The sequence below is a fragment of the Tachyglossus aculeatus genome, chromosome X3, assembly GCF_015852505.1.
Source record: "Tachyglossus aculeatus isolate mTacAcu1 chromosome X3, mTacAcu1.pri, whole genome shotgun sequence".
Classification (NCBI taxonomy): Eukaryota; Metazoa; Chordata; class Mammalia; order Monotremata; family Tachyglossidae; genus Tachyglossus; species Tachyglossus aculeatus.
In genome coordinates, this window is record NC_052099.1 from 9,847,422 (window position 1) to 9,874,673 (window position 27,252).

General features: G+C 40.4%; 1 protein-coding gene across 5 annotated transcripts in view; it reads left to right on the plus strand.

Annotated features, from left to right (window-relative positions):
• FER (FER tyrosine kinase) overlaps positions 1-27,252 on the plus strand; it is a 300,139-nt gene that overhangs the window by 127,090 nt on the left and 145,797 nt on the right. For all 5 annotated transcript variants that reach the window (XM_038770433.1, XM_038770435.1, XM_038770436.1 and 2 more), the window contains 3 exons: positions 17,647-17,739; positions 20,166-20,369; positions 26,761-26,883. In XM_038770433.1, the coding sequence (XP_038626361.1) occupies positions 17,647-17,739; positions 20,166-20,369; positions 26,761-26,883 (420 nt within the window). The remainder of the gene's footprint in view (positions 1-17,646; positions 17,740-20,165; positions 20,370-26,760; positions 26,884-27,252) is intronic.

The window sequence follows — 27,252 nt, forward strand, 5'->3', positions numbered from 1 at the left end:
TGCACATAGTGAGTGCTTAAATACTATACTACTGATGGTCTAACTACTCCAGGGTTCTGGACAGTCAATGACAAGCTTACATGGGTGAACTAATCTCACTTCAGAGGACACAAGCAATGATGATTTGTGTTCTTTTTAGCATTTTAATAAGAAGGGTATAGCCATCTGCACCCCAGATTGAACAGTGTATGATTGTGTAATCTTAATATAGCTTCAGGAAACCCATAAGGCATTTTGTGTATCTTTTTTTAAATTGAGATATTTAATTAAAATGTTCAAAGTGATTCTGAGATTTCAAAATTGAATAATGTGAGTGAAAACTAAGATACTTTATGTACAGGTTGTACAGGACCCATGTCTGTGAGAATATTTAACTTTGTGCTCCATCCACTGCATCAGGTATGGTGATACCCATAAAAATGTTTCTTTTTGGGTAATTCCTCTTGGCTCTTTTTATATTGAACATTCCAAAACTCCTGCCCTATTAACATCTGTCTCCCCTTCTAGACTATAAGCTTGTTGTGGGCAGGGAGCTTGCCTACCAACTGTAATATCATACTGTCCCAAGCGCTTAGTACAGTGCTCTGCACACAGTGAAGAGCTCAGTAAATGATTTTTTAGTTGTTTGAAAATTGTTTTTGTGTATCTTAATTTCTGTAGCATCTTTATTTTCTGAACTTCCTACACATTAGTTATTGTATTTTATCTTTACCTTTGAGGTAGGGAGAAGCGGGAAGTTAAGTGGCTTGTTCAGGATTACCCAGTAGTGGCACACCTGAACCCAGTTCTCCTGACCTCCCTATCTCACATTCATTTTGTTACTCCTTAGTGCCTCTTTCTTTTAGAACAGCCTGGTTCAACCTAGCTAAGATAAATGTAGCCCAGTGGCTATTGTACATCCCTATGGAGTGAAGAAAATAAAATTTATCTTTGAATTTTTCCCCCCTTCAATGATCCTAGTATACTTTTAAGATTAAGAATGGATTCCTACTTCACTTCAGAGGCTTTCTCCAATATCTATGTTTTGATATTGAAATATTTTGAACTTTCATTAGCCTGTTAATTGCTCTTAAAAAATTCTGCTCTGCAGCCTAATGATCTCAATCATATTTAAGACTATATATATGTTTTATATCAAAAAATTTTAGTTGGCCTGATACACAGGCAGCAGAGCTTTCAAAATAAAGGTTCCATTGGGTGCACTTGGATAATTTAGTGAATTGTAATTTTTTTATTCAGTACATTTGGTTATCACTAGTCATTGGGCCAAATTAAGCCATTAAAATGCAAAATTGGCATAACAGTCTATTTTTTCCAGAGAAATTAATTGGATCTGTCTTACTACTTAGCTAGTGTTACTTAATCTATATCAAATATTGAAGGTACAGTAGGTGTTATATATAAAATTTAGAAGGAAATACAAATACATGTGCTCTAGTGAACTCAAGATCAGAAGTCTGGCCCACTATAGAATCCTGGGCTCAAGAGGAAAGGGGGATGCCTCTGTCTTTATTTTGGTCTCTCTACATCCCCTTCTTCCCTGCCACCCCATCGCCTGGGTGGAGTGAGACCATTTTTAGCTGCCTTCCTACCTGGAATCAGAGCTGTGGGTGAGAAGATGATACCTGGTGGCTTTTTTTTTTTTGTTTTTTGTTTTTTCTGAAAGGGAAATGGATGGTTGTGCCACTTCCTAGAACCCATTTTGAATTCCGAAAACAGAGGCAAGCATGCCGTGACTCTCCCTCAACTCCAGATTCATTCAATCGTATTTATTGAGCGCTTACTGTGTGCAGAACACTGTACTAAGCACTTGATCAAAGTGTGAAGTTGACATAGATAACACAGAAGGGGTGAAGGGAAAGATAATAGTCAGGGAAGCCTTCCTGGAGGAGGTGTTATTTTTTATTTTTTAAAGGACTGAATATTGGAAGAGTGATGGTCTGTTGGACATGAAGGGGGAGGGAGTCGCAGGAGGGAGGGTGACCAAAGGGTCGATAGGAGGAGAGAGGAGAGCAAGGCACACTGGATGTGTTGGTATTAGGGGAGAAAAGTGTGTGGGTGGGTTGTAGCAGAACAATGAGGTTCAGAAGTGGGGGAGGTTGTTTGCAGAGTTGGATGGATATCTATTGGAGGCTTGGGGAATGGGGTAATGTATGTAGAATTATGTTTTTTAGAAAATGATACAGGCAGCAGAGTAAAGTATGGACTAGAGAGGATAAAGGCCCAGAGATCAGTGAGGAGGTTGATGCAGTAGTTGAGATGGGGTATAAATGCTTGGACCAGTGTGGTAGCAGTTTGGAGATGAAGGGGCAGATTCTAGAAATGCTCTTAAGGTGAAACTGACAGGATTAGGTGACAGACTATGCGGATTGAATGAAGATGCTGATTATGACATTTAAGTGCTTACTAAGTATCAAGCACTGTGATAGATTCAATTTAATGAGGCTGGACACAGCCCTTGCCCCACTTGGGGCTCACAGTCTAAGAAGGAGGGAGAATAGGTGTTGAATACCCATTTTACAGTTGAGGAAACCAAGGCCTCAAGAAGTGGTTTTTAAGCATTCAAACACATTGCCCCATCCTACTTCACCCCGCTACATTCCTACCACAGCCCAGCCAGCACACTTTGCTCCTCTAATTCCAACGTTTTCACTGTATCTAGATCTTTTCTATCTTGACGCTGACTTCTCACCCATGTCCTGCCTCTGGCCTGGGGTGCCCTCCCTCTTTGTATCCCACAGACAATTACTCTCCCCACCTTCAAAGCCTTATTGAAGGCACATGTCTTCCAAGAGGCCTTCCCTGGTTAAGCCCTCCTTTCCCTTTTCCCCATTCCCTTCTGCATCTCCCTGACTTGCTCCCGTTATTCATTGCCCCCTCAGCTCCATAGCACTTCTGTACATATCTGTAATTTTGTTTATATTAATGTCTGTCTCCCCCTCTAGACTGTAAGCTTGTTGTGGACAGGAAATATGTCTGTTATACTGTTATATTGCACTCACCCAAGTGTTTAGTACAGTGCTCTGCACACACAAATGCACAATAAATACGTTTGACTAAAGTGAAGCAACTCACCCAAGGTCACACAGCGAGCAAATGGCAGAGCTGGAATTAGAACCCAGGTACTCTGACTACCAAGCCCATGCTCAAGGCCACACTTATTGTCTTGTTTTATCTTGGTTCACTCATCAAAAAGTAAGTCTTCAGTGACAGAACTATTATTTTTCCCGGGATTTACAAAGATCTTTCCTTTTTAATTTGAATATAAATCCCAGGTAACATAAAATAAGTTGCCTATGGAAGTAGATTGTGAATTATTTGACTTGGAATGTTAAGAATAAAAGCATTTCTAGCTGTTGATTTTCTGCTAACCTTAAATTTTCCTCTTCAGTCAGAAAACTAACAACCAATGGCTTCCTTACAGTACATCAAATTAAGTCTGTTGGATAATTTCAGCTCTATTATGTTTGTCTGTCTCCCCCTCTAGACTCTACGGGCTTGAGAGTCAGAGGTCATGGGTTCAAATCCCGACTCTGCCAGTTATCAGCTGTGTGACTTTGGGCAAGTCACTTAGCTTCTCTGTACCTCAGTTCCCTCATCTGTAAAATGGGGGTGAAGACTGTGAGCCCCACGTGGGACAATCTGATCACCTTGTATCCTCCCCAGCTCTTAGAACAGTGCTTTGCACATAGTAGCGCATAACAAATGCCATCATCATCATGGGCAGGGAACGTGTTTGCTAATTCTGTTGTATTGTACTCTCCCAAGTGCTTAGTACAGTGCTCTGCACTTAGTAAGCACTCAATAAATATGATAGTCTACTGTATTAATATTGTTATAATTAGCGTGTTTCTCAGATTTACAGAGTTGAACTTCAAGTACTGAAAAACTTTCCATTGAAGACGATGCTTTTCATAGTGTAGATATTTATAAAGCACTCTTGTTGTATCTCAAACATTTGGGTATTCTCAGTGTCCCTGAGTTCAGAGATGCATCCGACAAGTATATCTTAGCTATTTAAAAGTCATCTCTGTCTTTATGCCTGAACAGACTATTCTCTGCAGCAGAGTCTAATTGTAAAGCAAGTTTATACTAGGTAATTTAAAGATGATTACAGTACTTAAAAGAAGGTGATGTTGATGGTTGAAGTCCAGTGCAACCTAATTATGGGGCCCTAAGAGCTTGGCCATCTAGGACATTATGATATAACTGGTGTTCAAAATAAATGCAAGTCTTAATGCAATTGCTTGTATAATGATTTTTGGAATAGGGTCCCTATTAGTGCTGCTTTGTAGAGAATCTGCTGAGTTATTTTGCACATGTTTAGTTTGAGACATAACTCCTTTAGAAATGTTCTCTCTGGGCTGTTCTGTAACTTGCAGAGAATGCATTTTATTTATTTTATCTGATTAAAGTCATTTCCAAGTAATGGGAATATACATCCTTTATGTATAAAAGTGGTAATTTACTGGCTAATGTGCACCTGTAAACCCATTAATCTAATAATATTTGAGCAGAAAGCACGTTAGCTACATAATATTGTAAATGCATGTCATTTTTTCAGGTATTTTTAAATAGGTTGATTGTAGATGCAGAGGTAGTCATTGTGAAGTATTCATGATGGGGGTGGGGGGAGGTGATGAGGACACTCCTGTTGTACGAAGCAGTTAGCAAATAAGAAACTTGGCAAAACAAAACTCTGGGAAGTCATCCGAGAGTTTATAGACAGAGTTCATAGCCAGGTGACACTTTATGTTGTGTACTAGCGGACTAGTTCAGTGTCAGAAGAATCAAGGGTGTAATTACTGAACTAGAATGATACTGGACCTCAGTCAACAGACCACAGTAAAATAGCGATGTAACAAGGGCGCCCCGTGCTGCACTGAGAAATGTTAACACTATGCTTTTAAAGGAATATAATGACTTGAATCATTTCCAATAACAAAAACATTTTGTTACAAGACCCTGTATTGGCAGACATGTTTATTTTTAATTTAGTATTCTTGTTAAAAATGTTTTGAACTCCCTCTTAACCAACATCACCCATTTTGGGACACATTAGGTGGGAAGCAGCATGCCTAGTGAAAAGAGTGTGGGATTGGGAATTGGAGGACCTGGGTTCTAATCCCAGATCTGCCACTTGTCTGGTGTGTGACCATGGGCAAGTCACTGTAACTTGTAACAGGGCAAACAGTAGAATATAAGGATATTGACATAAGTGCTCTGGAGCTGGGGCAAGTGTCTAATTGCTTAAGTGGTATTCAGCCAAGTGCATAGTCAAAGCAGAGGAGAGGGCGGAAAGGGGAAATGAAGGCTTAGGGAGAGGGCACAAGTGGTGGATAGATTTAGCAGTTGAGCAGTGATGGGGGTAGATTTTTTATGTTGGGCGGGAGATCTCCTGGAGAGACAGCTCTCTTACAGTGCTCTCTTTTGCATAGGTGGTAAAGTAATATTGGTTGATTCTGTATCAGTCAGTGGTATTAAGGACTTACTGTGTGCAGAGCACTGTATTAAGTGCCCAGGAGAGTACAGTAGAGTTGACAGACATGATCCCTGTCCACAGTCTAGAGGGGGAGACAGACATTAAAATAAATCTCAATTAGGGGAAATGGCAGAGTTCAAAAGTGCTGTGGGGTGAATATCAAAATGCTTAAGGGATCTGGACCCAAGTGTACAGACGACACAGAAGGAGAGAGAATAGAGGAAACGAGGGCTTAGTCAGAAAAGGTCTCTTGGAGGGGATGTGCTTTTTTTTTTTTTTCTTTTTAGGGAGGGCTGATAAATGTGACTGGGGAAGGTGTTCCAGACCAGAATCGGTGGCATGACAGAATAAATACGATTCAATGAATGAATGAATTGAGGTACAATGAGCAAATTGGCATTAGAGGGGTGAAGTGTGCAGGCTGGGTCATAGTAGGTGATCAACAAGATAAAGCCAATGAGGGCGAGGGGGAGGTGATTGAGTGCCTTAAATGCATTAAAGCTGATTGGAAGGAGTTTGAGCTTTGAGCAGTGTTTATTGAGCACTTACTGTGTGCAGAGCACTGTATTAAGTCCTGGGGACAGTAAATATAGCAGAGTTAGTAGACACATTCCATGCCCACAAGGAGCTCACAATCTAGAGCAGAAGATAGACAGTATAAATTATGGACGGGTGTGTAATTGATGTGAGGCTGAGGGAGGGGTGAGTAAAGGGAGCAAATCAGGGAGACTGTAAAGGGAGTGGGGAAAAAGGAAATGAGGGCCTAGTCAAGGAAGGCCTCTTGGAGGACATGTACCGTCAATAAGGCGTTGAAGGTGGGGAGAGTCATTGTTTGTCAGATATGATGAGGAAGGATGTTTCAGGCCAGAGGCAAGATGTAGGCGAGAGGTCGGAAGAGACAGGCGAGATCGAAGTACAGTGAGTAGAGGAGCAAAGTATGCGGGCTGGGTTGTAGTAGGAGAGCACTGAGGTGAGATAGGAGGGGGCAAGGTGATTGGCTGCTTTAAAGCTGATGGTAAGGAGTTTGATGTGGAGGTTGAAGGGCAACCCCGGGAGGTTCTTGAGGAGTGGGAAAACATGGACTGAATTTTTTATTTTCAAAAATGATCCAGGTAGCAGAGCGAAGTATGAACTGGAGTGGGGAGAGGCAGGGAAGTCAGCTATTGGACACGGTGTCATGGGCGGGACTTTAGAATCTTGGGTTTCATCAGGATGTGTGTGACCTATTCCCATATTTTATGTATTGTGGGGTGTTAGGAACCCAGGGTATATCCGTAGTCTCCCAAGCGCTTAATCCGTGTTCTGCACACTGTAGAAGCCCCATAAATACACAGAGTGGCTTGATTCATGGATAGCATCCATAGCAACAAAACCACCATCATTAGCATTTATGGAGCACCCACTTTGTGCAAAACATTTTAGTATAGCCTACTACAAAAAACAGAGTTCCTGCCCTCAAGGAGCTTATAGACTAAGGGTCTCTGGGCCTATGCTTACTGTCCATTTCATAAGACTGAATGGGCATTAAAGACTGCAGGCATTTTAATAGTTCAATCATTCGTATCTGTTGAGGGCTTACTGTTTGCAGAGCACTGTACTAAGCATTGGGGAAACTACAATATAACAGGCATGGTAGACACGTTCCCTGCCCACAACAATCTTAGCAGGTCAAGGAAATCACAGATGACATTGATTTGTTGGGCAGTAAAACTGCCCATATATCTTCACCTTTGAAACATTTATGAAATCAGTGTCTTTCCAATGTTTTTCCATATGCCTTGAATTCACTAAAGAGTGGAGAATTGGACAAAAAAGAGTAGCGTCCTTACGTCCCATGTCCCTCAATCAATCAGTAGTATTTATTGGACACTTACTGTGGCACAGGGCACCCTATTAACATTGGGAGAGTATAAAAGAAGCAAAAGATAAACCCTTCAGGGGCAGAAATCATGCAGTTCTGACACGGGAGATGAGTTGGACATTATTTGTAAATAGTGGGAGGAAGCAATGAATAATAAAACAGCGTAAGACACGAGGGCGGTTCGAGTTCACACAACAGATTAGAAGTAGCCAACTGTTCGAGGATTTTCCTACAGGGCCTTACTTTTATGCTTAAAAAAACAAAAAACCAAAATAAAACTGATTTAGTGCACATCTCCCCACTCCCTAAGAACCTCCAGTGGATGCCATCCACCTCTGCATCAAAGAGAATCTCTTTACCATCTGCTTTATAGCACTCAATCACCTTGCCCCCTCCTATCTTGCCTCCCTGATTTCCTCCTACAGTCCAGCCCACTCCCTTTGTTGTTCTAATAATAATTATGGTATTTAAGTGCTTACTATGTGCCAAGCACTGTTCTAAGCACTGGGGTATAAGGTAACAAGTACCTTGATATGAGGTAATCAGGTAGATACAAGGTAATCAGGTTGTCCCACATGGGGCTCACATTGTCAACCCCCATTTTACAGATGAGGTAACTGAGTCACAGAGAAGTTAAATGGCTTACCCAAGGTCACACAGCTGACAAGTGGCGGAGCAGGGATTAGAACCCCCATCCTCTGATTCCCAAGTCCGTGCTCTTTCCACTAAGCCACACTGCTTCTGTACACCAACCTGCTCACTCTACCTCAAACTGGTACATCTCACACTCATATACATAGCTTTACTCTGTTCCATGTGGGCCGGAAATGTGTCTACCACCTCTGGAGTTCATAGTCCAATAAAAGAAGGCAGCAGTTATAATTGACACGTGTGAGGCAATAGAGGTTCCAACACATGATATGGCATCTATAACAGAGGGAATTGGGTCTGTTCACCCTTGTTTCTAAAAAGATGGAAGCTCAACTTGGCAGTGTGCTAGATGTGGACTTTGGCATAAAATTCCAGTCATGATAGGTAGTTGGATCTGTAAAGGGGTATTTTTCAAATTTATATTTGTGGTTTGTCTTTTCTGGATGGCTATGTTTCTTTTCAGGCAAGCTGAAATTCATGATGTAGTGTTGTTCTCTAAGAAAGAAGCAGAATGCATCAATCAAATGCAGTTTTTTGTCCCTCAATTGTGTAGCTTGATGTCTTTAGCAGAATTTAGTGATATTTCAAATATCAGATGACAGAGACTTATTTTGCTTTGTTTTAGGCATAAAATTTAAAATCTTGAGGGGATTTTTAGATTCAGAAAAATAGCACTTTTTTGTTGACATGCAAGACAGCCTCAGGTGTCAGGAATATTTAAAATTGGTGTTCGAGTTGTAAATTGTGATTTGCTTTCTTTGTTTTAAAAATATTACTTTGGTGTTTATGCATCATTTGAACTTTATAAAATGTTATGTAGCAATCTAATATGGGAACTGGTGGGATTTCTCAAGATAGCCTACTTTGTGGTGGTCAGGTTCCTTTTTGGAAGCCATTATTACCCTTTTGCACAATACTAATGGAAAAGGGGGGCAATTTCACTTCCCCAAGAAGGCAAATAAGGCTGCCCTTTGCATAGAATTTTGCTTCTGTGGAAATACCAACTCATACTCCCAGGACATCCCCCATACAAATCGAGTTGGGCATAATCTGGAAAGTGCTTGAATTTTTCCAAGGGGCGGAGTGTTGCTTTGAGATTTCAAATTTTCTACATCAGTGGTGGTAAGCCTCAACAGACTATCTAATGTGCATTGTTTTAATCCTGATATGTGTTGGAACCATATGTTGTTCCCTTGGATTGCTTTATGATTTCTCCATAGTTTGCATCACACATCTCATAGTTACGAAATGAGTTATTTGTTTTCACTATAACATAAAATCATACCAGCCATGAAAAAATGGGCCGAATTTTATATTTTTCTTAGCTGGTTGGATGCATGATGAATATTGAATACAATAAATATAAGACAGTAAGCAGTATTTTGGTGATACACTTGAAAGCATTTTCGCATTGATTTATTTCATCAGTTGAATAAAGAATAGATAGCAAAGTGTATATCATCAGAACTAGTTTTATGTTCTGGATTGATCTCAGAACCTAGTTGTGGAGAGAAAAGCACCCTGATGGGAGGAAATATAAGATCATTACTATTTGTGAAAATGTTTCTGATACCACAGTACATTAAGTATTTTTTTTGTGCAAGATTGTTTTTAAAGGTTAACTAAATGTCAGTTATGCAGCTGCTCTTAAAATCAAAAACAAAATCTCCCTTGTCAGCATCTGACTGACCGCCCCCTACTCCTGAAAATGTTATCCAACCTCAGCTTTACTGATGCTGTCCTCTCCTGGTTCTCCTCTTACCTCTCTGGCTGTTCATTCTCAATCTGTCATGGGCTCCTCCTCTGTCTCCCATCCCTTAACTGTAGGAGTTTCTCAAGGTTCAGTTCTGGGTCCCCTTGTGTTCTCCACCCATATCTACTCCCTTGGAGAATTCATTCACTCCTGTGGCTTCAACTACCACCCCTATGCAGATGATTCCCAAAGTTACATCTCCAGCCACGATCCCTCTCCATCTCTGCAACCTTACATTTCCTCCTGCCTTCAAGACCTCTCTTCTTGGATGGCTTCCCATCATCTCAAGCTTAAAATGTCCCAAACTGAACTCCTCTTCTTCCCACCTAAACCCTGTCCTCTCCCTGACTTTCCCATCACCGTAGATGGCACCACCGTCCTTCCTGTCTCGCAAGCAAATGCACGCGTAAGCATGTGGCATAAGCTAGGATGCAAATGCCATATTCCTAGTTTCTTTAATAACATGATTCATCTGTTAGAAGAGAACTGAATATAGTTTGAGTATTCGTGTTAGAGAAAAAGGGGGCCAGGAAAATGTGACCCTTGGAGTTCATATGGGAATGCTTATTCTTGTGGCCTGATGCCATGTGAGTCTTATTGGTAATATCATACACCGTAGAGTGCCATAATGTTGTCATTTTCAAGCAATATGGGAGGCTCAGTAGTAAGTCAAATGTTGTTGCTTTGCATAGTTGGTTTTCCAACACATTTCAGAGTTTGAAAATGCTTTGCTGAGCAAGGGGGACTGTCTTTCTCATAATAAATGTTCTTAATATGCAAGCACCAACCTAAGAGGACTGCATGACAAACTCAACTACCAGGCATTGAATACCTTTAAAATTATCTTCCTTCATTTGAAATGCAATTGCTAAAATAAATCATTTAGAAAGAGTTTTAGTAGTTAAATTGTGTGCCCTAGTGAGGACAATGAAATATAAACTGTTCACACATAAGTCTCCTTAGGAACTCGGTATTTGCAGAAGCTGCCGATGATCATTTGTATAGAAATATCCATTTATTGTGAAGTTCAGTATACATGAATCTGAATTTCATGTATACTGTGAAGTTACTAAATGGAAAGCTCAGCATGGAATTTGCCCCTTAGTGATTTGTTTTGGGGGGTGTGGAGGGAACTCATGACCTTTCATTGGGCCTTTCAGCTCCATTAGCACAAGTGGATAAAATCCTATCACAAGGAGAGTCATCATCATAGGAGAAGGATAAGCAAAATTTGACCCACCAAGGGATTAATCTAGCTCATGGGATGGATCTGTCATGACCTCAACTGAGGTCCCAATTGCTTAATCAACTGTAGTATACCCAGGGATTTTTTAAGTACTTTCTATGTGTGAAACACTGCTTTAAGCCCTGGGGTAGCTACAAGTGAATTAGGTTGGGCACAGTCCCTGTCCTGCTTGGGTCTCACAGTCTAAGTAGGAGGGAGAACTGAAACACAGAGATAAGTGATTTGCCCAAGGTCACACAGCAGATCAGGGGTGGAGCTGGAATTCCAGCTACCTCCATTTCTCTCCTTCCCTCCTGCTGCCACTCCCTGACCCATGCAGCAGGAAGGGCTCCCATTGCCAGGGTGACCAAGCAAGCACCTGCAACCCTGAAATTCCCTTCCCACTTCAGAATACAGTAAAACTCATCAGGAGTCTGGATAAACTTAAGCAGAATAATTGAGAGTTTAATCCAGAGGTTGGCAGCCCACAAAATCTACCAGGTTAATAATAATAGTGGTATTTAAGCACTTATTATGTGCCAGGAACTATACCAAACACTAGGGTGGATAGAAGCAAATCTAGCTGGACACAGTCCCAGCCCCTATTTCACTTGGACATATTTACTACTCTATTTAATTAATGATGTGCATAAAGCTATAATTCTATTTATTCTGACGGTTTTGACACCTGCCTACATGTTTTGTTTTGCCGTCTGTCTCCCCCTTCTAGACTGTGAGCCCATTGTTGGGTAGGGACTATATATGTTGTGACTTGTACTTCCCAAGTGCAAGGAGAAGCAGTGTGGCTCAGTGGAAAGAGCCCGGGCTTTGGAGTCAGAGGTCATGGGTTTGAATCCCAGCTCCGCCACATGTCTGCTGTGTGACCTTGGGCAAGTCACTTAACTTCTCTGGGCCTCAGTTATTTCATCTAGAAAATGGGGATTAAGACTGTGAGCCCCATGTGGGACAACTTGATCACCTTGTATCCCCCCCAGCGCTTAGAACAGTGCTTTGCACATAGTAAGCGCTTAACAAATGCCATTATTATTATTAGTAGTAGTAGTAGTACAGTGCTCTGCACACAGTAAGCACTTAATAAATATGATTGAATGAGTGAGTGTCCAATGTGGGGCTCACACTCTTAAGCTCCATTTTACAGATGAGGTACCCGAGGCACAGAGTGGTAATGCAGGTCACACAATAGACAAGTGGTGGAGCCGGGAGATTAGAACCCATGACTTTCTGACTCCCAAGCCTGTACTCTCTCCACTACATCGTGCTGCTGGTTCTTCTTGATACCATATGGAGCTCTTGAGTATAGGGCCCTGCTCTGTGCTAGACTTGGGGCCATGAGAGTGAGGCCATTTGCTCTGCCTGCAAAATTTTGGGGGCCGGATGGAGCTTGCCTGCCCCTTTATACTGGGAAGAGGCCAAAGGGAACTCAATCAGTCATATTTATGTGCAGAGCAGACTAAGCACTTGGGAGAGTACAGTGTAACAGAGTTGGTAGACTCGCCCTCTGCTCGCGACGAGCTTGCAGCGTGGAAGACGAGCTTCCAGTCTAGGGGGCAGTCCAGATTGCAGTTCTCTGCCAGAAGAACATGCATCCAAGGTGGCCCAGGGATTAGCAAGTGGTTCCCATCATCTTCATTAGAGGGTAGGTTGAGCTACAGGTGCTCTTACTCTTCCTCTTCCCAGCAGCAACACCCAGCGGGTTTCATTTTATTTGGCTTTTCTGAATGCAGTCATCATGGACCTCTGGGTTAATGCATATAATGCATTACTGTACATCAAGCACTGAGCTAAGTAGGAGATAGACCCGAGATAATTAGATCAGACCCAGTTCCTGACCCACATGGATCTTTCATTCTAAAATGTCTCCTATCCCTGTTTTTAAGATTGAGGAGGGGATCAAGACCCAGAGAGGTTGTGAAATCCTCCCATCATTTAATAATAGATGAAAAATCAGCTTATTGTTTATATTGTAGTGGGTGCATTTACTTTCATTAAAATACAAAAATTTGACTGTTTCATTTAGTTTTAACGTAATGACAGATTATCCTTAAACTGAGGTCTGAGTCCGATTGCCTAGCTGAGAATGTGCTACTCTTATCAGTAAAATCTGGTCTGTGAGAGTAGTTTTATAGCTTTAATTTGATATATTTCCTATTTCTAATCATTATACAAGATTGTTCCTGCAACATTTGTAGCCAAGATAGGAGCAGGATTCATTTAGATTTACCTAATCCTTGTGACTGGTTTATCTGGAGAAGGGCCTTTATCTTGTCATTACCTGATTTGCCTGAAATGAGCTGATCAACCTTGATCTGGGCAGGCCTGCAGGCACTGTACTTCCAGGAATGCAGTGAGGAGGAGTTTGACTTAATTCACTGATGGAAAACCAGCCTGTTTGGGGGATGTCTGTTTTTTAAACAGACATTAATTCTAAAATATACCTATGTTGTGTAAATGTAAGACCTGCGAAAGGAGGTCCATCTGTTTCCAAATATCTGGTTATCGAGTGGGAAAAATGGTTTATAAACTTCTTCAGTAATTTTTGGGTGGAATGGTAAGCCACATCTTTTTATTGTTGCCCTTTTACCTACATAAAGCAGAAACTCCATACCATTGACTTTAAGGCACTGTCAGCTGATCTACTACAACCCACACTGCGATTCTGTAATGCCAACCTACTCCTTGTACCTCCATCTTGTTTATCCCACCGCCGACCCCTTATCCATTCATTCATTTAATTGTATTGAGCGCTTACTGTGAACATCCTCCTTCTTTCCTGGAACGTGTGAGAGTTAAAAAAATTGTAAATACACTGGAGGGTTTAGAATAAATCACCTAGGAGTGCTGAGATAAAATTTTTGGAGAAGCAGCGTGGCTCAGTGGACAGAGCATGGGCTTTGGAGTCGGAGGTCATGGGTACAAATCCCGGCTCTGCTGCTTGTCAGCTGTGTGACTTTGGGCAAGTCACGTAACTTCTCTGGGCCTCAGTTACCTCATCTATAAAATGGGGATTAAGACTGTGAGCCCCCCATGGGACAACCTGATCACCTTGTAACCTCCCCAGTGCTTAGAACAGTGTTTTGTACATAGTAAGCGCTTAATAAATGCTATCATTATTATTATTATATGACAAACCACCACACACCTCCACCTTCAGAACCCTTCGAAAATCACATCTCCTCCAAGAGGCCTTCCCTGACTAAGCCCTCATTTCAAGTATTCACCCTCCCTTCTGCACTGTCTTTGCACTTGCATCTGTACCCCTTAAACACCTGATATTTACCCCACCCTCAGCCCCACAAGACTTATGCTCATAGCCTTATACTCTCCCATTTCCCCTACCTATAATTTATTTTAATATCTGTCTCCCCCTCTAGACTGTAAGCTCCTTGGGGGCAGGGACTGTGTTTACCAACTTGTATTGTACAGTCCATTGCACACAGTAAACACCTAATAAATACCATTGATTGATTTCATTTTTTTTATTACTGTAGCATTTATAAGCACATAGTACAGTCTTTGAATGCTGTCCTGTTAAGAGAAGCAGCTTGGCCTAGTGAATAGAGCACAGGCCTGGGAGTCAGAAGGACCTGGGTTCTAATCCCAGCTCCACCACTTGTCTGCTGTGTAATTCATCAGTGACCTTGGTGGGAGCGGTCTCTAGGATTAGGGGTGTAGAAACCAGATTGTAGGGTGTCATCGAAGGGATTTTCGGGGGAGGAAGTCGAGGCAGTGGATGTATACATTGGAGAAGTTTGGGCAGGACCGGGAAGAGGGACATGTGGGTGATGGTTAGGTCATGCTCTGAGAAATTTTGGTTGTGCTTGAAGGCAAAGAGGTAAGAATCATCTAAGAGTGAACATTTGAAGATGGTAGTCAGGGAAGGGAGAAGAATTGTCATAAGTGTTTTTAGAAGGTGAGAAGAGATAGGGATCAGAGATGCTCTCCACTCTCCTCCTCCTCCACTAGGTCAAGATAGCTGCATTGACTAAGTTTTTTTCTATTCATATAATTGATTTAAAAATTTGGATTAAATTAAATTATTTTCTCTACTTTTTCCCTTTGCAAGTAATTATTGCAGCAGTGCTCTGAATTTAAAGGCAGTTCCATCAGGTCTCATTTGTCCAGCAAACATGACTATGAGGCCAAGAAAGAGGGGGCAAATGAAGAAACTGTGAAGCCCAAGCAGGTTAAAGCGTTCATGCAAAGTCATGCATTGAGACAGTGGCATTAGCCAAGATCAGAACCCAGACTTCAGCCGGGTCTGCAGTCTTTTCACTAGGCCACAAGACTTGTATGGTCACATACAGATGCAGATCTACCTTCACAGAGAGTCTCTGTAGAATTTCCACATTCTTTTGCTCTCTGAGGGATCACAGGAAAGGAGTTGTTAAAAAGCAAATAAAAAGTAGAATGATACAGCAGACGAGCTGTAGGAAAGTTGAGTGCAATAGCTTAAGGATTACATCAGACATAGAAATATCAGCTTTAGAAAGTCTGATTTTACTAGTGATTTTTAAGCAGTTGAGTAGCAGGTATTAACTCAGGATGGGTAAGTGGCATCTTCAGCTCTTTGAATTTATAAAATATTCCTCTAAAGCACAAAGTGCTTTCCAACTTCCGATTCCAGTTAAAGGACACAGATGTGGTTTCCAAATTTCTCAAATCAGTGGCCAAGGCAACCTACCAAATGATTTTAGTTCTACTCCGTTATATATGAAAATCATGTTTCCGGCAAAGCTTCATTTAAAATTCAAGAGCTGACTCTGGTGTCTGGTTGATCACTTCTGGATGTCGAGGGCTGGATTTAACAATTGTGAAGTGAAAATCTGAATATTTTCAGCATGAAGTTATCAGGGCCTCAGTAAGCACTGAGATCTGTGAGCCCGCTGTTGGGTAGGGACTGTCACTATATGTTGCCAACTTGTACTTCCCAAGCACTTAGTACAGTGCTCTGCACACAGTAAGCGCTCAATAAATACAATTGAATGAATCTGTAGAGCTTGGTTGGTAGCTGCAGTGTAGAAAATTGGAATTGTAAGATTTTTGTCAGCGGAGATCATGCCATTTCTTATTACACTCTCCTACATCTCTGTTAGTCCTCTGACTACAGCAGGTTGAGTAAATGAAATTGAATGAATACATGGAAATTATTAATTTTAGTTGGTATTTCATAGTGTGGAAGTAATTTCAATCAGTTTGTAGGTACAAATTTCTCCCTAGATAGTGATCATCAAAATGCTTTTAATATGAATTTAATGATACCTCAAACAAATATGTATGAAATTTTAGAATAATTGTAACTCTGTCAGCCTTGGTCAGGTAGAGTGTGATCATAGTACTTGATGAATGTGCCTAGGTTATTTGGTGATCCACTACCTTGGATTTCAACTATTCCCATATTTAGAGAAAAAAGAATACTGTAATAAAATTGATAAGGATGTTTTCTGCTATGCTGCTGTTTTCGCTGGTCAATTTGATTCCATTTAAATTGTGTTAAGCAACAGAGCACTAAAAGTATGTAGATGATGCAGTAAGCTGTGGTCATGGTCAGAATTGAACCGAAACCTGCACAGAAACTTTAATTCAGCATCACTGAAGCAGTGTGGTCTGGTGGAAAGAGCACAGGCCAGTGAATCTGAGGACTTGGCTTCTAATCCTGGTTCTGCCACTTACATGCTGTGTGACCTTGGGCAAGTCACTAAACTTCTGGGCCTCAGTTCTCTCATCTGCAAAATGGGGACTCAATATCTGTTCTCCCTCCTACTTGAACTGTGAGCCCAATGTGGAAACTGCTTATCTTGTACCTATCTCAGGACTTAGTGCAGTGCTTGGCACACAGTATTGTTATTATTATTATCTTAGTGTGCTGGGTGACAGTACCCCTATTCGTTGTTCCCCTGAGTAATGTACATTGATCCATTGCCAAAAGCAGCATGGCTTAGTGGACAGAGCACGGGCCTGGGAGTTGGAAGGACCTGGGTTCTAATCATGACTGTGCCACTTGTCTGCTGTACGATCTTGGGCAAGTCACTTCTCTTCTCTGTGCCTCAGTTACCTCATCTGTAAAACAATGATTAAGACTGTGAGCCCCATATCAGATATGGACTGTGTCCAACCTGTTGAGCTTCTATCTACCCCAGTGCTTAGTACAGTGCCTGGCATGTGGTAAGCACCTAACAAATGCATTAAAAATAATAAATAAATCAAACAATGTGATTAAATCAAGGAACATAGTTACCAGATCAAATAGTAATGCAAATATGCACCAAGAACGAAAGTTTTTTTAATTAGATTTTTTGATGTGCATTTGTGAACACTTTACTTAATTTTTAAAGTTTTATCCTTTGCATCCTGTTTAACAAAAAAGCACCTTGCACTAACAAATCTGTCATTATTTATGCTAGAAAAAGTCATTGTCTCACCTGCTAAATTGAAATGGGCTGTAATTTAATATCCATTGAATCAAAATACGTCAAAGGGAGGGGAAGGAAAGCACTAAAGCCCAGGTAAACTTTTTAAGGTTATGTGAGACAGTGCTGTAAGAAATACTGGTATTAAAATTGAACAGCAGTCTTGAAAGAACACTAAAAGAGTTATATTGGGGGATGGCTGTATATACTGTTTGGCTGACTATTTATTTCTTTCCCACTACCTAGGAAAGGAAAGAGAAGGTATCCAAATTTGATACCCTTCGTCATTCGATTGCAGGCATGATACGGTCTCCCAAATCTATGTTGGGCTCTTCATCGGTAAGTAGGATTAACCTTACAGTTTTCCTAGCCAAATGTTATAATAAATTCTGGCAAATATTCATGTATAAAATAGATATGATTGACTGACATAAAGCCACTGTAGTTCGATAGCTTAGCCCAGGTTACAGCCATCCCAGGATGCGTGCAATCCATGGATATATTCTTTTGTTGTTTAAAAGCTCAGCAGTCCAGTGCATCGTGGCCAAATGCTGAAACATAGCACTGATCTCTATGAGTTTGAGTCTCGCATCCTTTTAAAGATGAAATTACAAAAACTGATCGAAGGAAGACCCTGGTCAAGAAAGGAGTTCAAAGGGGTGAAGAGTTGTTCAAAGGCATTGGCCTATACTTTGAGGACCAGAAGACTATTGTTCAATTGAAATTGGACAGATTCCCGATTAAGGTTGAAAAACCCCTTTCTTGCAGCATTCTGCAAGCTTAATAATTGTACTATAGTCATTCATTTTGTTAATGCTGGGATATTGTGTTTGAATTACTTTAGCAAATATTAAACAATGGTTTAGTGATGCATAATGTAGCAGTACACAGCCCATAAAGGAATTTCAAAATTTTCCAGAGGTTTTTTGGAATTGTTCTCAATTTAGACCATATGAGCCTATTTGGGAAGGAAAGTGCCACAGGAACAGTTGGTGATAAATGCAGCCTTGCAAGGGGAAATCTTTGCATGTACAATGAAGAAGGAATTGGCACTTAGACATTGGTTTTATCAGCTACACTTGCACACACTAATTTTTGAAAAAAGCATCCGTCACTAGTGTCATCTTGATGTGTATACATCTATAATTCTATTTATCTATTTTGATGCTATTGATATCTATTTACTTGTTTTGTTTTGCTGTCTGTCTCCCCCTTCTAGACTGTGAGCCCATAGTTGGGTAGGGATTGTCTCTATCTGTTGCCGAATTGTACTTTCCAAGTGCTTAGTACAGTGCTCTGCACATAGTAAGTTCTCAATAAATACGATTGAAATTTGAATGAAAGATGAATCAATAAATCAATTTATTCAACACTTATTCAACACTGGGGTATGTATAATGGTGAGAGAAGATAGGATCCTAGTCTATAAGGAGCTTACAAGCTAATGGGGGAAATTAAACACAAACTGAGTTACAGCTATGAGGAAGAAGAGACTTGGTTGATGGATATCTGGAAAGGCAAATGCCTTAATAGCAATCAATCACTGGAGTTTAGTAATTGTTTACTGGATGCTTAACACTGTACCAAGTGTTGGGGAGAGTAGTAAATCAAAATGTACAAAAGTTCTGTAGGTGATTTTTCTTTTTCTTTTTTTAGATGGTATTTGTTAAGTGTTATGTGCCAGGCACTCTTCTAAGCACTGGGGTAGAAACAGTGTATTCAGGTTGGACATAGTCGGTGCCCCACATGGGGCTCACAGTCCTAATCCCAGTTTTTCAGATGAAGTAACTGAGGCTCAGAGAAGTGAAGTGACTTGCCCAACGTCAACCAGCAGACATATAGCCGGGTTTAAAACCCAGGTCCTTCTGATTCCCAGGCCCGTGCTGTAGGCCATGCTGATGCTGAGGTCACACAGAAGATCTCACATGGTAATTGGGAGAATATGACCTGGATAAAGGAGGTGGGATTTCAGAAGGGATCCAAAGGTGGGGGAGAGCTGTGTGTTGCAGGTGTGAATGAACAGGGCATTCTAGGTAGGGATAATGTTGGAAGCAGGGTGTCAGAGATGGGAAGGTGGCATGTGCCACAGTGACAGGATGAATTTGAGAGGAAGAAAAAGAGTGTACTGGAGTATCAGGACAAGACTGGATAGGTAAGAAGCGGGGAGCTGATGGAATGACAAAGCCACTGTGGCAAGGATTTCTGTTTGACGTGGAGAGGAATGGGTGACTACTGAAGGTTGTTGAAAAATGGAGAGATGTCAGAGTGATGATGTAGGAAAAAATGGCCCAGGGCACAGACCAGAGTATGGAGTAGAGAGGAGAGAGGCTGGAGAAGGGGAGGCCAATGACACCAGTGAGGAGTCTCGCTATGATATGACTAGTGCCTGGACTAGGGTGGGGGGCATTTTGGATGGAGAGGAGGGGTTGGGTGCTGGAAAACATTGTGTATATAGCTATAACTTTGTGTGTGTGTGTGTGTTTGTGTGTGTGTGTGTGAGAGAGAAACTAGCTGAGTCTGAGTTACATTATTCATGTCATTATTTTACATACCATATAGTGCATAATAAAGGATAGTTGGATTTCTTATTCTCATTAATGAAGTTTATTAAAACCAATGTCTGTCCCTTTGCAAAATTGAGTTTATTCATCTCAGATTCTTTCAGCCTCCACCCAAGTAATATTAAAATGTGTTATTGTTGGCCACTAGCTTCACATGGGGGGAAAAAATCATCATTTTGCCTTTCATTTTTTTTTTAATTCAAGTTCTTTGAAGTAATACCTACAAGTGAGAAACCTTTGCCAGAGCAAGACTGGTATCATGGTGCAATTCCCAGAATAGAGGCCCAAGAACTGTTAAAGCAGCAAGGAGACTTCTTGGTGCGAGAGAGCCACGGGAAACCTGGTGAATATGTCCTTTCTGTGTTTTCGGATGGACAACGGAGACACTTTATTATACAGTTTGCTGATGTAAGTCACTGGAATTCTCTTTTAATGTCTTTGAATAATATTTGAAATTGTGAAAGTTGTCTAATAAATTCTTATTCCAAATATTGAAAAACAAGCTTGCCTAGTAGGGTGGGGAAAATAGGCTTTTAAATTCTTCATCAGAGCCAATGAAAGTGTGCTTCAAAACTTTGGCCACGTTTATTTTTTCCATTAGGGAAGTAGGTACTTAAAATAATTTTAAACAAACTAAATTAAGTTTCTAGAAATTTATACATGAGATTCTCGTATTTTCTCTAACACTAATGTTACTTTGGGGGGAACAAAATAGCTTTTGTATATAGATGTAAAATTTTAGATGCTGGTCTTTTAAATTACCACCATGAACTATGCTAATACAAATGTCCGGTATTGTGCCACTGAATACTAATTAGATTTCTTGATGAGAAGGATAATGGTAGTTCTAGCAATTTTATGATTCATCTCATATTGTGCAATGTATTTTTTTTCCATTTATAGTCATGTGTGGTGAAAAAAAGATTCAATGGGCCAAGTATAGAAAATAGTCTGGCTCAAGCTAATTTTCCCATACTTAATTTCTTATGTGCTAACAAGACTGTCTCCATTCCATGTCATAATTTTATTACTTCCATTTCTACATAATCATAGATTGCTGGACATTCCCCTTTTATCTAGACTTTTATCCCTATGGCTTTTGGAATCTCCACCTCTCATTCTTCCCTTCTATTTCTCCTCTTTTCCCACCACCTGAAGACCAGCTCCTCCATAATATTATTTTTTGTTTTCTTAACGTTCCTAGTCACTCAGTGTAGTGACGAGCAAGACAAATGGTTGGCTATCTTCCGGCTGTTTATTATTATTATTATTGTATTAAGCTCTATGTGTCCAGAACTGTTCTCGGCTCTGGGGTAGATACAAAGTTAACTAAATTGGATACAGTTTGTAATGTATCTGTTGAAGACATCCGTTAGGATTGAGCCTGAAGGTGATTAGTCATGGAAGATTTAAAGTTTAGCATTTTTGAGGCATATTTCATTGTGCTTAAATCAAAATTGGATTTTTTTTTCCTTTTCCAGCCCTTGGGCTGTTGGCCTTAGAGCTTGAGAAGCTCTTAACTTGCAGGCTTTGAGAAACAGCATGGCCTAGTGAAAAGAGCATAAGCCTGGGAGTCAGCAATTGCCTAATCCCTTTTAGTACAGCTAGGTTGATGGCCAAACCTCTGTTTTTGAAGGCCTGTTTCCACCTGAGTCCAGTCCCTAGTTTATGTACATATCCTTAATTTATTTCTGTTAACATCTGGAAGCTCGTTGTAGGCAGGGAATGTGTCTACCAACTCTGTACTGTCCTCTCCCAAGCGCTTAGTACAGTGCTCTGCAGACTGTAAATGCTCAGTAAATACCATCGATTAAGGAGAATATTTTTGTGGGTCTGCTTTCCCTTGGCCCTTGGGAGCCCCAGGTATGGGGAACATGCCGACCCCAGGGAACGTCAGGAATCGCCAGCTTTCATCCCAGGCCACACTCAGTTGAAGGTACATGACCCAGGCTTCACGCCCTCCAGCGGGTGCTGTGGGAAACAGCCTGGCCAGCTGGGCATCCGGGAACACCACCGACTCAGCCATGGGTGACTGGGGTTAGACTTTCCAGAGGGAAGTATGGCTTGGATGTTGCGCCTGGGCGAAGCTGCTCATGGAGTCCAAGTTCTGGGCTATTAACTGTTAGTCATCTTTGTAAATCAGTCAATCAGTGGTACTTGAGTGCTTATTGTGTGCAGAGCACTCTACTAAGCACTTGGGAGAGTACAGTAGAACAGAGTTAATAGCACATCAGTCAGTCATAATTACTGTGCACTAACTGGGTGTAGAGCACTGTACTAAGCACTTGGGAGAATACAGTATAACAATATAACAGACACATATCCTGTCCACAACGAGCTTTACAGTCTAGAGGGGGGGACAGACATTAATATGAATTAATTTCAGATATGGACATGAGTGCTGTGGGGCTGGGGGTGGGGGAATGAATAAAGGCAGCAAGTCAGGGCGACACAGAAGGGAGTGGGAAAAAAAGAAAGGAGGGCTTAGGAAAGGCCTCTTGGAGGAGCTGTGCCTTCATAAGGCTTCGAAGCAGGAGAGAGTAATTGTCGGATATGAGGAGGGAGAGCGTTTCCTTATAATTCTGATTTGAAAAATAGCCTTTTTATACTTTATTGACCTAGGATTTGTTCAGTATTTATGCCAGGGTTGATACATTAGTATGGTTGAAATTGTCAGATTAGACAATTAAGAATTTCGTACTCAGAACTGGCCTAAAAAACAGTGCATATGGAGATGTGCTTTTACTTGAATGACTGATGTCGCCTTCAGAGTGACACTGATTAAGTGAACTTCAGTTCTGTGGTTAATTGAACAAAGAGGGATATGGGAAGCTTTTTTTTTTTTGGCATGGTGACTGGTAGGAGAGGCTCTCTGCCTGTTCAAATTATGGATGAGGCATGCTTTCTTGGGCACCTATGGTCCTCTGGAAAAAACCAGTCAGGATTGTGGACTCGAGAACAGACTGAGAAGTTGGCTACTTCGTAGGTGGGCTTACAACTAGACAAGCCCACAGGAGACCCTTCTCTCAGTGAAGCAGGCACACTGCACCTATCAGCTGAGCAGGCAGACATTTTAGGTTTGAACATTAAGGGACATTCTTCTCTAAACTCAATATAACTAAAATAGTATGAGTCAGTTTGTACTAGTTGCTCATTCTATATTCACATCTTATGGTACTGCCTAAGATGTGGGACTTTTTTTTTTTCAATCAATCAGTGGTATTTATTGAGCTCCTTTTGGGCCAGGAATGTTTGTAACCGACTCCGTTATGCCGTAAGCTTCCAAGCACTTAGTTCAGTGTTCTGCACACCGTGAGCACTCAGTAAATGCCATTGATTAGTGAGTGCTTCCTGTGTGCAGAGCAGTCAGTCAGTATTTATTGAGCACTTACTGCATGCAGAGCACTCTACTAAGTGCTTGGGAGAGTGCAATGTAACACACATTCCCTACCCACAATGAGCTTACATTATTCGAAGTGCTTGGGAGAGTACTGTACAATAATTTGGCAGCCATGATTCCTACCTACAAGCAGCTTAGGGATAGGGTCCTCTGAAATAGTCACTCAAAGGATCTTATTACCATGGACATTGTTTTTTCTTCATCATATGCTTTTAGCTGGTCCCCTTTCATTTTTCTTTTATTTTAATCGTCAGGGCCAAGTCATAGAAGAGAGAGCATGGCCAGCAATCAATTTTCATATGGAACTTGATGCCATTATACCACCTGAATTGGAAGCAGCAATATGTGTGCTCTCGCTCTCTCGCGCTCTCTCTCGCTCTCTCGCTCTCTTTTTCTCTGCACCCCCCTCCCCACCCCCAGGCAGGGGTCCATCCAGCCCAGTATATGGGCTGCTGACTTATACTCCCAAACACTTAGTACAGTGCTCTGCACACAGTAAGCACTCAATAAATACAATTGAATGAATCAATCAGTTTACCTGTACCTTTCCCCAAAGCTGAGTTGAGTGACTTATACAGAATAAGCAAGCAACACAAATAGTATTAATTTGATCTCAGGTGGTGGTACCAAGGATGATGGTAGAAACATTATCCTCTTGACTATAACATTCCCTTATATTTAATATTCTGTGGTCTATGACCCATGAATCTCATCTAAACCTTTTTGAACCAATCGATATTTCAGGCTACACAATTTCTCCAAAGTGTCTGTTTAAAGAGTTTAAAATTTTTCAACAAACCTTTCAGTTGGGACTTCATCTTACAGAAGAATCATCCTTTTCATGGTGATTTAGGCATTCAGTCTCATTGTCTTCTTTGAATTAGCACTATCCTCTCCCACACTCAGAATTGATAACTGATCACTTTCTCTTTCATAAATCTCAGATTCATCCTTACTTATGAATCTGGTATTTTTTTTATGATGAAATTACAGTTATCGACTCATTTCAGGAAGCCTCTGCAGCCATTCATCTTGTTTATAAAGTTTAGATGCTACTCTCAATTTCTCTTCTTCTCCTCCTCCCTCTCCTTCTCTACTTACTGTCTTCAGGGATATGAAGGGTTTTTATGGGAAGGTGATGATTGGTTGCCATGTTTTACAAATCCATTGACAAAAGGGATTTGAATTAAAACAAGAGAAGTTTCAGTTGTACTAAGGGAAGAATCTCTTCATGATTGGTGGTTTTTTTTTTTAAAAAATTGCAGTGGACTACAAAGGGATGTTCATCCCTGTTGATATTTTTTATTTTTTAAAGAAACAGTAATAGCGAGCCATCTGTCCTTGGTGATTTAGCCATTCCTGGAGGCAGGGTTCCCCATCAGACTATCTCTTAATGGCCTTTCCTGGTCTATAATTGTGTGACACGGCAGGGTGGGCCCAGGGCATTTTGTGTGCTCAAAATACGTTGGATAATTTACAACAAAGTTAATCGACTTGCTATAATTGATAGTACCCTTAAACGGGATTTAGAGTAGTAGTGATTTTTGTGAGCAAAAATTTGAACCTTTCTCTTTACACACTGTGTCTCTCCCCTCGCCCCCCACCAATTAAAGCATTCAACTAATAGTATAACAGAATTCAAAATAGCTGAATTGCAATTTCTTCTGATAGGCCTAAGGTACTTTTGGAGTCACAAATGATATCATTTTTAACAATATTTCTGCTTCCAGCTGGAGCCTAAGATGCCAATTTTAATTTAAAACTTTATTTTTGAATACATTTCACAGTTCTTTTAACATAGCACATCTCGTCATGTGAACTTTAAGGCTGTTTCCCTGAGCAATATGGGCACACATTTCTTTCAAGCTGCACATTCCTACTAACTCTATTAAGTGCATAAAGAAAAGTCAGCTTGCAGGCATATTTTTTTAAATATACAAGAATAAAATTAACTAAATTTTTCATTTGGATATCTTTTTAAATTACCAGAAATATATTAATAATTCCTGTGGACTGGCTTTTCATTATCAATTAGACAATTTTTGGAGTGGCAAGATGCTAGGATGGATCTGAAGACTCTATCTTTTGGATTAATAGAATAATTAAATAGTCTTGGGTCAAGAACTGTGCGGGTGGGTTTGTTTTCTCATTTCCTTTTTCTTCTTTTCCACCTTAATCTTCAACTACTGTCTCACTCCCTAACATTGCCTCTATTAAGAATTAGTAGTTGTAACTATCCGATTAACTTTCCCTTTATTAAATAATAGTCATTGAGTTAATGATTATGGTTTTGTCGTTTTTTTTTTTTTTTTTTTTTTTTACAAAAACACTTTTTGGAAAGTTACAGCTTTGTCAAATGTATTCATCATTTGAATTTGTCACATTGGTTGTCCGTTCATAGGACTTGGCTTTGCTATGCCACTGTTGGGTAGGGACTGTCTCTGTATGTTGCCAACTTGTACTTCCCAAGCGCTTAGTACAGTGCTCTGCACACAGTAAGCGCTCAATAAATATGATTGATTGAATAATATGATTTGGGTTTATCACATTTTCTTGTTGTTCTGTGTAAACTCATTTCAATTCCCTTGCCAAAGTTTCTGGAAAGATAGAAAGGTGTTCTGTTAATCCATGTCCCCTGAGGGAAGCAATGAACCAGAACACAATTCTATGAAATGATACCTTATGAGGATTTTAATGTACGAGACTATGATACATTTTATAAGTTAAGAGCATTTGTCTTCAGATGTGAAATTATTTATTAGGCCTTGTCACTGTTTACTAACAGGTTTGTAGCTTTATGGGAAAGCTGTTCTTAATCGGAACCCTTCTGACATGTGTATAGATATGAGCAGAATAATTCCCTTATGAGCAAACCAATGATAGTTTAGCAATTTTGTTTGCATAAAAATAAATATCTGCTACAAGTTCATTACATTGTTTTAATCCAAGATGAAAATTATGGAGTAATTTTGTGTTTACATTTCTTTTTTCACTAGTATTGTAGAAAATAGGATGACATACTGAAAACAAAATGAGGGTAGATTCTGTATTCAGGTATTGAAAGATGAAATTGTTGAGTGGGGCAATCTATTCTGCTTCCTATTGTTAGTTATTCTCTTTTTTGAAAAGGAGTAATCTTTTCCCGAAACACTTTTTCCCCATAAAGTGGTATGTGTGCACACGTGGGTATGTAGGTGAAAATAATGTTAACTTTTTGGCACTGCATAGCTCATTCTAAATTTTATTACTTTTAGTTACCTTGTTGGAGTACAGTGCTTAACATGGCAAAAACATTTTGAGTCTTTGTCTTTTTTTTTTTCCATCAATTAGTCATCCTGTTGTGCATTTTATCTTTGGAGTTTTCTCTTTGCAAATTGAATTACATGTTTCCTTCTACAGAATCAATATCGATTTGAAGGAACTGGGTTTTCAAATATTCCTCAACTCATAGACCATCATTACACAACAAAACAAGTCATTACTAAGAAATCAGGTGTCGTTCTGCTGAATCCTGTTGTTAAGGTATGTTGAGCTGTATTTTTTTACTTTTTATTTATTCTTTGCTTTTTGTACTCATCCGGTCCAAACTGTTCATTCATGCACTATTAAGTAGGTCATTTGATGTAATGGTCATTACAACATAGCAGGCTTGAGATTGAAGGTTTCACTGATTACATTTGAGACAGCCGGCCTACCTATCAGCTTCTGTGTTGTGACTTCAGGACTAAGGACACCTTGTTTTCTCCCTCACATCCACTTTTGTACAGCTCTTGAATGTGGTCCTGATTTTGCACTCTGATTCCCCCCACCCCCCAGGTTAATTCTCCCCCCCCAACCTTCCCACCCCCTGCCAATTTGAAGGGCCCCATGTTGTTCTGTAAACAGTGAGTC